This window comes from Amphiura filiformis, chromosome 11 (genome assembly GCF_039555335.1).
Source record: "Amphiura filiformis chromosome 11, Afil_fr2py, whole genome shotgun sequence".
Taxonomy (NCBI): domain Eukaryota; kingdom Metazoa; phylum Echinodermata; class Ophiuroidea; order Amphilepidida; family Amphiuridae; genus Amphiura; species Amphiura filiformis.
This window is the reverse complement of record NC_092638.1, coordinates 32,803,847-32,816,534: the sequence shown is the minus strand read 5'-3', so window position 1 is coordinate 32,816,534 and position 12,688 is coordinate 32,803,847. Positions and strand designations below refer to the sequence as shown.

General features: G+C 36.8%; 1 protein-coding gene across 2 annotated transcripts; it reads right to left on the bottom strand.

Annotated features, from left to right (window-relative positions):
• Positions 1-5,943: 5,943 nt before the first annotated feature.
• Positions 5,944-11,642, bottom strand: LOC140164742 (uncharacterized). Of its 2 annotated transcripts, XR_011860568.1 has the most exons (5): positions 11,478-11,642; positions 9,751-9,959; positions 9,017-9,067; positions 6,931-8,225; positions 5,944-6,219 (listed from the first exon to the last, which is right to left on the bottom strand). XR_011860568.1 is itself a non-coding variant. In XM_072188100.1 (4 exons), the coding sequence occupies exons 2-4, from the start codon at positions 9,907-9,909 to the stop codon at positions 7,884-7,886; spliced, it is 552 nt and encodes a 183-aa protein (XP_072044201.1). In that variant the 5' UTR covers positions 9,910-9,959; positions 11,478-11,642; the 3' UTR covers positions 5,944-7,883. The 2 variants fall into 2 exon arrangements, 1 of the variants encoding a protein (XP_072044201.1); XM_072188100.1 differs by having other exon boundaries at positions 5,944-8,225.
• Between the last annotated feature and the right edge of the window lie 1,046 nt (positions 11,643-12,688).

Here is a 12,688-nt window from a genome sequence, read left to right as displayed (position 1 = left end):
CAGTTGCGAGTTGATTTGCGAGTTGCGAGTTGTTATTTGCGAGTTGCCAAGGGTAGTTGCGAGTTGATTTGCGAGTTGCGAGTTGCCATTTGCGAGTTGAAGTTTGCGAGTTGTGAGTTGAAATATGCGAGTTGCGAGTTGAAATTTGCGAGTTGTGAGTTTACATTTGCGAGTTCTTCCGAGTTGCTAATTTGTCAAATTTTTACAGATATTGTTTTACCCCCTATTGGAACTAGACCTTCATTGCCTGTGCTCTAGTTCCATGCACAAAGTTGGACATTGCGTTGAGAGTTAAAAAATACTATGATTCCCTGTTCAAAGCATACCTCAAGCTCAACCACATTATATAGATTATTTTAAATTATATAATGTGTTTGTAGATGTAGTGGGGTATCAAATTTTCTAGACGAAAGGATAGAAAAGTACAAGCATGTGCTACTGTAAACATTGCTTTGATTGAACAGACTACTGCGATGTCAATTCCAAACAGTTTTTCTTCAACATTTGACAAAATATGTGACACGATCAAGGGAAATGAGTCGAATGTCGCTAATATTGATTTTGAGATATTGGCAAAGAAAGTGTTAAAATTCTTTTGTTTTATATTCAGCGATTGATAAATTGATGTAACTTCACAAAGAAAAGTCGTATCAACATGGGGTTTTCAGTTTCTGAAAACCCTAAATGTCCTCTTTAGAAACATGCGTTATCACTTCGAATTATTTTTTATGAATGAATGTCCTTTTATTTATATTGAATTCCTCATCTATTTGAACAACACCTCTGAACTTGATTCAGCCACCTGAAAATCCAGGTGAAATTTGGTCTCAGAAAATACATTGCAATGTATCAGTTATAACATGTAGCAGGTAGCACAAAGGTTTCACACTGTTACATGTATGTATAATGTAGGATGGGGTATGTGTTACGTATGTACACCTGTGCAGTCAGGGCCAGATTTACCTTTTCCGGGCCCTTAGCCATGCTAAAAAATTTAGGACTCCTATCTAAAACCATGTGTTACACCTCCACCCAACCCAGTCCATGTTATGATATACCGGTAACCTATTCCTCATTCCAAACCAGTGTTTCACTCAATTTTCCCACATTCCTTTTTCAAATTTATTAATGCACAACCCTTATTATTCTAATCAAACAGCTGAAATCTAGGAGATAACACATGCACACATTGTGGCTGTGTATATACGCTAAAAATTAAAAAAAAAGTAAAATAAATGTTGGTGATTTAACATGTGCATGCTTCAGCTAGGCATGACCTAATTATCAGCACACTTCAACAATTTTTCCGCTGCAATTAGGATATATCAGAATATTTCCACTTCACCAAGTCCGCAACTGATGCGCAGGTACTGTCAGTGACTTCAATTGTGATTACACCTGGGTGGAGTGAAGCAATTGGGAATTAAGCTATCTTGCTCAAGGACGCAACACACTGGCCTCAGCGGGGCACAAACCCGCAACCTTTCGATTATGAAGCTCACACTCGAATCATTGGGTCACTGTGCTTCCCATACACTATACATAAATGGGATTGGTTCAAATTCATCTCTATTGGAGTCTTTGATATATTATGTTCATAACTTTAATTTTGAACATGGACTCGGACTGAGTCAGGACTTGAGTTCATATAGTTTTGCTGGACTCAGACTTGGCACTCTGGTCTGGAGTCCCGACTCTGATACAAAAGGACTCGGACTTGGCTCGGACTCAGATTCGATTCGACTCGGCTTGTCTCAGATGAGGTATGTATACACTCGAGTGTAGGTAATTTATATAACATGTTTGTGCAGATGTGAGAGAATCAATGATGCATGATACCACTAGAGCTCTTTCCTGCTATATGCCTATATGTAGCACAGGCTCTGTGCTGTACTCTGATACCTATGATGATCCAAAATATATTCCACCAATAGTAGCCCTCGCTAAGCTTGGTGCTCACTTCACTCGCAACCAAGATGAACGCAACCTAGCTTGATAGTTTACTAAGGCAACAGAGCCCGAAAGTAGTGCTACGCAATGTGTACTTGTAAAACATCACCCCAAATTCTGCTGCAACTTTAACTTACAACTAGCAAATTAACACAAAACTCTTCTTAGGAACTCGCCAAATTTCAACTCCCAACTCGCAAATTTCAACTCGCAATTCGCAAATTTCAACTCGCAAATGTCAACTCGCAACTCACAAACCAACTCGCAAATTCCTTTGACAACTCGCAAATTTCAACTCGCAACTCGCAAATTTCAACTCGCATCTCGCAACTCGCAACTCGAACCCGCAACTCGCATCTCGCAACTCGCACTCGCACTCGCAACTCGCAACTCGCAACTCGCAACTCGCACATTATCCAAACCCGATCACAAAGACACCATGTTTTGGGAAGCTTATGAAGCAGACTTGTTTTCAAAATTTTGACCTTTTTTGACATAAAAACCCTCTATTTTTTCGCTCGCTACGCGCGCAAATGGGACTTGATTTTTTTATGCCTTTGGCCTTTGAGTGTCGGCCCCTCCCCATATACCCCCGGGCCATACCCCCCCCCCCCCTCCACTAGTTACGGGGCAGGGTGTTTAACAAAGACTTTATTTGGGAAAATGGTCACGAAATTGTTGGGATTTTACACTATTAAGTCCATGATTGGTATGGGACTGAACACCGAGCGAAGATATAGTATACCGAGTAGCTGTTATTTTTTTTGGTGCGGTTGGGGGGGGGGTGGGGGGCTTATTTTCTCCCCCTTTCTTTCTCCTTTCCTTTGCCTCCCGATATAAACGGGCCAAATTTAGTCATAGCCTTTAATTGTTTTTTTAAAATAAATAAAAGCATGTTCTTTTATTATCTTATATGTTTCATAATTGTTTGCAGAGCATTCTGGGAAGGCTTAAATCAACTTCAATTTTAGATCTTCTATTATTGTTGGAATAAGATGTAGGACGTGTGGGCAGGCTTCAACCTACGACCTTTGCTCCTACTCTCCCCGCTATGCTCGCTCATATAACAATAGATCTTTAAGAATACCCTAAGAGGTTACCATGGTTATTTAACTTATTGTCTGGCGGAAAAAAATGAGGAAGCCTAGTATATGCATGACTTCCTGTATCAAGACAGATTTATGCAGGGAAAATTGTGAAAACTAGGTTAATTCGTCAGTTTTAATACATAACATTTAACATCTTTAACATTTGGAGAACCGCAGAGTTTAAAGGCGCTATCATTGATTCTGGGAAAGGAGGACACACGTTTTTAAAATATTAAAATTTGCCATAGGTTTTTTTTCATAATGAAAAATAATGGCAAATCAAGTCTTATTTACCCTGAGAACATTATCTTGAATGAATTGTAAATGGAATTAACACATATATGGAGCTCCATTTTAATGCAATACACCCCTCCTAAGACTTAAGAAGCTTTAAGAGTGAAACAGATTGAACCTCAATATGCCACAGAGGGAGTGTGCGTTTCAAATAGAGTTGGGAGCGATTACTGAATAAGGTGCAACTCTACGTGTCTCATACTTAATATTGCGAATTCCGTTTGAAATTCATGCTCCCCCTGTGGAAGATATTTTCAAAATCTTCCACAGGGGGAGTGTGAACTTTAAATGGGTGATATTTTACCTTTATTTAGGTCATGTTCGGTCTTTATACATCCCATGCAGGGTATGATAACACATCTATGCTCATAATAAAAATGCAAACATTTTAGATCAATGTTTTCGACATCCTGATATGATTTATTGAATCGCTGATGATTCTAAAATCTGAAAAATAAGATTTTCAAATTTGAGAAGATATTTTTTCCCATTTTCTGATTTAAAATTACTAAAAGTGTCTTTAAGATTTTAAAATCTGAAAAAAAAATCCCAATTTGAGATGAAAAGCAGGTGCAACCGCTCATGAGTCATGACTCATGTTAAGACGTGCAGTGTGCATTTGTGGTCGGATGCTAAATGCTGGAGAGGTGCGAAAAAATTGATATGAAATTAAGGCTACTAGTATTTAAGGGCTGGGGTATGAACGTTTGGACAGTATTTATTTTGGGACATTAGAGCACATCAGACATATCGAATTGCATTCTGAATATGAAGAATGTCATTCCGATATCAAATCATTTTGTGAAATTCGCAATTTAATACACATTTTATGGCAAATCATTAAAATTGATATTTTTGATATTTAACAGTACTTGAAGTAAACTTTATAAATCTGATGATTTATACTTAAAGTGTATTGGTGGGATGAAAAGCCGACGATCAATTGAAAATTTTGACCTTTCGTATTGAAGATATGGATTTTTCCCCAAAACACACACAAAAAATTAGGTCTTTTTGGGAAAAATCCATATCTTCAATATGAAAGGTCAAAATTTTCAATTGACCGTCGGCTTTTCCTCCCTGCTACATACACTTTAAGAATATATCATTAGATTTATATAATTTACTTCGAGGACTGTTATATATCAAAATTTGAAAATATCAAATTTTTATAATTTGTCATAAAATTTGTATTATATTGTGATTTAAAAAAAAAATGAAAATTATTTGATATCAGAAAGACATGCTTCGTATTCAGAATGCAATTCGATAGGTCTGAGGTGCTCTCATGTCCCACAAAAAATACTGTCGAAACGCAATAAACGCTCATTTTGGATCCCTTAAGAATGTGTATAAAAATATGAAAATTGCTTTTGTCGTGATTCGCACTGCACCGTTTGTGTCATTTTGTGTACATTAAAGCTGCATGTATATGAGAAAGGGAGGGGTAACTTTAGAAAAGACATTGTTTGTAGAGCTTTATATAAAATTCCACATAGAAGCTCATAGAGCTAGAGGCGCTCAGCTCTTTTTATGGGTTCAATATAACTGGTTCAAGTGAAAGGCATGACGGAATATTTCGGGAGGTTCAGTCAGGGGCTGTGTAATATGTCCCTGGGGTACTCAAATATGAAAGTAATGTACCTACCAGATCGGTGTGGCGATTTTTCAGTGTTGAAAAAAGTGGGTCATTCAGTGGCGACTCAAACAAAATGGGGGTAAAATGGAGTAAAACTAAAAAAAAAAAAAAAAAAAGGAGGGGGTACAAAATTCTTGTCATTTAAGGGAACAAACTAAAAGTTCGATGATGTTCTATAAACGAAATTTAAGTCTGTTCGATTTTTGTTGGGGGGGGGGGGGGGGGGGTAATAAAGTCCGATAGTTTGTAAAATAAAATAGTTGAAATGTCGATCAAAGTTGATCTTGAAGCATTTTCGTTTCGTACATATAGGACGTCATTGAACATTTGGGTTGTTCCCTATAAAGCGAAAAAAGTGACTCATCAGTGAGAGCTTTAGGCCTAATATCTAAACTAAAATCCGTTCAGAACCAATGAAAAAGGAGGTCATTAAAATATTTTTTTGGACTGAGTGGATTCATTTTGACTGATTAAAAATGTTTCAAAAAACGTTTCCAAAATATTTTTCAGATTTTCAAGCTTACTATTATTTTTTGGGTTATTTAGCCGTTCGGGCAAAAAAAAAATCCCAGCAAGTCCGCCTGCCCGTATATAACAGGTTTTTTTTCATCGTCTGAAGCTGAGAGATCGGGACGAGCGATTGGTAGGCCTATTTGACAAATAAGGAACGGCGCAACAAAAAGCGCGCTACCTCTCCAATTGCTCGTCGTTCAGCGATGGAGTATAAATCAGCTTGAATCCAAACAAGTTTGGCCAGGTTGCCCAGGTAGGACTTGTTCTCATCTCTTATCTCCAGTATAAGGATCGTCCTGTATTCGGTCCTAACACGGCACCATGTAAAGTGGTATCCATCAATCCCAAATGGGCTTCGGTTGCATTGCTTATTACACTAGGAAGCTTGCTGTGTATTTTCTTCCCATGTTCATTTCTTCCTAGATATCTATTAGAATTGGTGATACTTTGACATTATACTAACTTATCGACAAAATTATTGTTTTATTGTCAACTTATCTTCATTTAAAATAAAAAATCATGTATACGTGTATGAGTAACTCATCAGGAAAGTTTTAACACAATAAGGAGCGATAAAATAAACAAAAAACAAAAAATCATGTTCTACGGGCAAGATCGATCCAGATTTTGCGCGTGTCGGGGATTATTTTTTGCTTGTATGAAATAAACCCAACTATTTTGGCCTGAGTTGATTCATTTTGACTGATTAAAAATGTTTCGAAAACTGTATGTAGCCTCTTCAAGAAAAAAAATCCCGACGTTGTATCATGCCCGTAGAACACTGTCTTTTTTTTCATCGCCTGTTACGCTGAATTTAAACTCCATCGATGAGCGACACGCTATCGGTATTTGACCAATGAGGTAGTGCGCTTTCTGCAACATAAAGGGCATAAACCAATCGCTCGTCGTCGCTCAGCGATGGAGTATAAATTTAGCTTGAAGGCAAACATTAGTTTGCAGACTTGTTCTCATCTTTTATCTCCAGTATTAAATGATCGTCCTGTATTCGGTCCTAACACAGCACCATGTAAAGTGGTATCCATCAATCCCAAATGGGCTTCATGCAGTTGCATTACTTATCACATTAGGAAGCTTGCTGTGTCTCACTTTCTGCTGTGTTTTCTTCCCTGTTTATTTCTTCCTTAAGAATTTGTGATATATTTTGTCATTACTAACGTATATATAGGATGTGAACTTATCTTTATTCAAATCAAAATCATATATTATACATGTATACATGTATAAGTAATTCATCAAGAAAGTTAGCGAAAATAAAAAGGTATAAACACAATAAGGAGCGACAAAATAAACAAAAACAAAACTCATGTTGTACGGGCAAGACCGATCCCGATTTTGCGTATTGGGGATTATTTTTTACCTATATATCAAATTCTTTTGGCATGAGTTGATTCATTTTGACTGAATAAATGTTTCGAAAACTGTAACCTCTTCAAGAAAAAAATGCTGACGTTGTATCTGCCCGTAGAACAGTGTTTTTTTTCGTCGCCTGTTAAGCTGAATTTAAACTCCATCGATGAGCGACACGCGATCGGTATTTGACCAATGAGGTAGCGCGCTTTCTGCAACATAAACCAATCGCTCGTCGTCGCTCAGCGATGAAGTATAAATTCAGCTTGAAAGCAAACATTAGTTTGCAGACTTGTTCTCATCTTTTATCTCCAGTATTAAATGATCGTCCTGTATTCGGTCCTAACACAGCACCATGTAAGGTGGTATCCATCAATCCCAAATGGACTTCGGTTGCATTGCTTATCACACTAGGAAGCTTGCTGTGTATTTTCTTCCCATGTTCATTTCTTCCTAGATATCTAAAGAATTGGTGATACTTTGACATTATATACTAACTTATCGACAAAGTTATTATTTTATTGTCAACTTATCTTCATTTCAAATCAAAAATCATGTATACGTGTATGAGTAACTCATCAGGAAAGTTTGAACACAATAAGGAGCGACAAAATAAACAAAAAACAAAAAATCATGTTCTACGGGCAAGATCGATCCAGATTTTGCGCGTGTCGGGGATTATTTTTTGCTTGTATGAAATAGGCCTAAACCCAACTATTTTGGCCTGAGTTGATTCATTTTGACTGATTAAAAATGTTTCAAAAGATGAATAGCCTCTTCTAGAAAAAAAATCCTGAAATTTGCATGCAAGTTTAGAGTCTCCGTAGAACAGGGGTTTTTCGTCGTCTGAAACTGAATTTAAACTCTATCGCTGAGCGATGAGCGATCGATATTTGACCAATGAGGTAGTGTGTTTTTCCCAACGCAACAAAAATCGAGCTACCTCATTGGCTAGAAACCAATCGCTGGTTGCTCAGCGATGGAGTATAAATTCAGCTTTTAAAGGCAAAAAATTGATTGCAGACTTGATCTCATCTTTTATCTCCAGTATTAAATGTCCGTCCCGTATTCGGTCCTAACACAGCACCATGTAAAGTGGTATCCATCAATCCCAAATGGGCTTCAGTTGCATTGCTTATCACATTAGGAAGCTTGCTGTGTATTTTCTGTTGTGTTTTCTTCCCTTGTTCATTTCTTCCTAGACCAGCTAAAGAATTGGTGATATTTTGACCATGTCTTCCCGCTTGTCTTTTGGCGAATTCTAGTCTTTGTTTCTCGAAATCATTATGAACTTCGGCCATGGAATCTTTATGTTTGCGTCCGATACCGGTACTGTCTTCTTTGGTGCCAGGAAATTCATCTTGAGAGTCTCGCTGAAATTGACAATTAAGAACAACATCACATTTATTATCAAATTAAATTGAAGGATTTAAGGATGTCACGGATTTTTCTCCAAAATAGAGATCCACGTAGTAGCAATCTTTTTAAATGTTATTAAAACGTTTTATAGTTATACATAACCCGACATTTTAAACGTAAAACGTTTTGTGTTTGCTGATATATCTTTATTAAAAGGGCATTCGTGATCCACAGCCTCATCCCCCCACTTTTGTCAAAAAAAGTTGAGATTGTTAACCTTTGGCTACATAATGTTTATATATACCAAAATATTTTTGCAGATTAATTCGTTTAGCAAAAATATCGTCAAATTTGAATTTCGTTCTGGTATACCAGAACGAAATTACAACAGTGACCTATGGAGCAGTGAAATACACATAATCAATTAATTATACATAACTCGCAAACGCAAGATCGGAATCAACTCAATTTTTGGGAATAAGCTTTTTTCGTGAATATCTACTGAAAATGTCATAAAAAGAGGATGCTAGGATCACGAAACACTCCTTTATAAAATGATACACCAATACAATAATAATATCATTTACGAAATAATTTGAAAATGTGGTATTGGGCTATTCCACTTGAAATCCATACACCCCCTTATGGAAGACATGACCTTAATATCCTAAACAGGGGGTGATGGATCCCATTCAGGGTAACCCCATTTGAAATTCACACTCCCTTTGTGGGAGAATAAGGTCATGTCTTCCATAGGGGGTGTATGTTTTTCAACTAGAACAGACCATCTATCAAGCAAACTTACCACTTTATCCTCCATGGCAGCGATTTGACATTGTAGATCATACTTCCAACACTGAAAAAATAAAATACAGTGGTACACAGTAATAGAGATGATTTTTGAAAGCCATCAAGAGGTCTTAGGGTAACACGACAATTAGGGGGTGCATTGATATGTGCAAAAAGGGGTCCTTTTGGTGACATATCGCGACGTCTTTAGAAAGCCCATTCTGTGATTTGCTCATCAATCAGAATAATGATCTTTAAAATCATTTTGGCATACCATTGTTTTCCACGGTGAACTTTTGTTGAACAAAAAAAAGTTCATTAGCCAAGAGAATGGTTCTTTGTAGAAATTTAGGCTTGAAGAACATTTAAGGAACCATTAAGAAAGAACACTCAAAAGGGTTCTAAGTAGCACAGATTAAAGGTTCTTTACCCCATAGCCAAGAAATGATTTACATTGCCAAAAAGGGTTATTATACTTTTCACCTTTCTTAACTTTGTGATGAGTCCCTGAACTTTAGAAAATCCCCGGGAAAATCCCTATACCTAACTTTTTTAGGTTCTTTATAAAACCTTTTTTCATTGCTTAAGGTGCGAAATACGGGGAAAAATGGTTTTCAGTTGCACTTTTTTTTATCTATATGAGTATAGGAATGGTTTATATAAAATTTTAAAAAGTTCAAGATAAATGATCTTTGTTCGTTTATTTTATGTATTTCTTTTTTTTTAAATTATAGTTCTTTGAAGTTTTACCTCATGCGGGTCTAGGATCCTCTGTTGTCTTCCTCCCATGTAGAATTCATTGACAAGAGTCCATGTTTGAGAATGCGTCTGGTTTGAGTTCACATTCATTGGGCGTAAACCAACAGAACTTGACGCATACGATTCAGTACCTGCCTTATGATTGGCCATTGTTTTAACATTCAATACCTTGAAGTGTGTTTATCGTCCAGGTTAATTATCTGCAATGGAGTTGATAAAAGTTTTTGTCATAGACAATAAGACCACTAAAACAAATAAGCAAAGTCTAAGCAACAACAACAACAACTCCTATTAGGCCTACTGTATTATGAGCTATAATTGATCTCACATGCACTGAAGTAAATATAGTTAAATTTTTGCCCTTAACAAGTGACAAGTTGACTCCGAATAAATTTCAATTAGGATGGATTTAGTTCTCTGCACCCCGATCAAAGTATAATTATGAACACTTCCTTACTAGAAATCTTCACATACTCTCATACTCTCTTTCTTTGGGAAGGCGAGTTAGCACAGCGGTAATTCCCTCGCTTTGCACCACTGAGGTCCCGGGTTCAAGCCCCGGCGCGGCCCAAGGACTCATGTGCACTTGGTTTATCCCGATCCATGCTCGCTCTCGCAGGTTTTCTCCGGGATCTCCGGTTTCCTCCTGCTTTCAAAATCGGTGATTAGTTGTTTCGTTATCAAAAACTTCCTTCACCCAATGGAATTTGGGGAGCTGCAGAAAATGGGTGGATGTTACAATCTAAGTGCGGATAGGTTTGCGCCGGGTTCGGCTGCAACTAGCCTAGTTGATGCGATCTGATTGTGATGATTCACCACGCAGCGAAATTACAGCGCTTTGAATCCTCTGGAAAAAGCGCTATATAAATTCTGAAATTTATTATTTATTTTATTAAACCTCTTTCTGACTGAAGTAAGGGACAAATCATTTCCATGTTGAAGAAGAAAAACTGTTCTCACCTGATATCCAGAAGACATCCCAGCAAACACAGAAATGTTCTTAAAATGTTTTTTTTTCTCAAAACGTTTTAATAACATTTAAATGTCGGGTTATATAAAGGTCATGCAAACGTTCTGAAAACGTTATTGCAAATATTTTTTGGGCAAACATTTTTGCAAAATATTTTTTCAACCCCAAAATAACATTCTGTTTAGAATGTTTTGTAATTCAAGTTTTCAAAAATGTTTTTGGAATGTTATTACAACGTTTTTATACCCTTTATAATAACCCGACATTTAAACGTTTTCTATAAAACATTTCGTGTTTGCTGGGATACCACGATTATCCTGATATCCAGAAGATATACCATGATTATCATCACTATTATACATGTATATAAGGCCTATACAGTTATAAACATTGTTTATAACTGTATAGGCCTTATATCATAAACGTTTATACAAGGAAGGCCTACAGACGATGACCGGGACCCGGGCCGGGACCACGAAATGTATCCATTCAAACTCTTCAAGCTTCTTCAAACGGTCCAAAACACAGAAACTTAATCATGTGATGGGGAATATCCAAATATCTGGAATTGAAACATCTTCATCTTTAGATGTGGGAACAAAATCGGAAGACTGAACCATTCATTTTCAAAGGCCAGCTGACTCGGTGAGAATGAAATTTGGACTACAAACGTTGAATCATTTTTATGAGACGGATGCTGATATCATAAATTATAGAAATTTGTGTTGATAAAATGCTAAATACTTACCTTGTGATGAAACCAATTACGACATTATCATCCCAAGAAACTCCAAGATACCTGATGTAGAACAGGTCATAATCATCACTAAATCATGGATGTCTAGTTGTTGCTGCTGTCACTATAAACAAATAATGTACGGGTCACGAACCTGACTATAACTTCAGAATGAAAATATTGAATATAAATGTCGACCCCCGTGGACAAATTTTATTGATCATTGGTAAATATTACACAGCCTTATCGATATTTGCCCAATGGTATATGACCAAAATCTCAAGGACTTCGATTAAACACAGCAGTCAGTTATGACTAAATACACAGGCTAAATGCAGACCCGACCTGTATCAATAATGTACGCAGGATTTTTTTCGGGGGGGGGGTGGTACTTTCCAATGGGACATCCAAAAGTGGATATTTTTCGGATGAAAATAGCGTTGACTCTTTGAACGCCCCCGGGTGAACGCCTTAGTCCCCAAAAAGGGGACATTTTTTTTAAAAAGTGCGAAAAAATATGGTAAAAATGCTCAAAAACGGGCTATAGAAATAAACAAAAGCGCGAACATTTGAAAAAAGAAAAGAAAATGCCTACCGTCGCTGGCTGCCCGGCCTACTGGTTCAAAACCGTAGGCATGAGAATGGCTTTTGAAAAGTGCCGCCTGAAAAAGCGCGTGAACTTGGCCTTAAAAGGCCCATAAATGCGCTTAAATTTGGACAACAAAACTGCCTTAAGGGCTGGGGTATGAACGTTTGGACAGTATTTATTTTGGGACATTAGAGCACATCAGACATATCGAATTGCATTCTGAATACGAAGAATGTCATTCTGATATCAAATAATTTAGATTTTTGAAATTCGCAATTTAATACACATTTTATGGCAAATCATTAAAATTGATATTTTTGATATTTAACAGTACTTGAAGTAAACTTTATAAATCTGATGATTTATACTTAAAGTGTATGTAGGTGGGATGAAATGCCGACGATCAATTGAAAATTTTGACCTTTCGTATAGAAGATATGGATTTTTTCCCCAAAACACCAAAACAAATTAGGTCTTTTTGGGAAAAAAATCCGTATCTTCAATATGAAAGGTAAAAATTTTCAATTGACCGTCGGCTTTTCCTCCCTGCTACATACACTTTAAGAATATATCATTATATTTATATAATTTACTTCGAGGACTGTTATATATCAAAAATTTGAAAAATATCAAA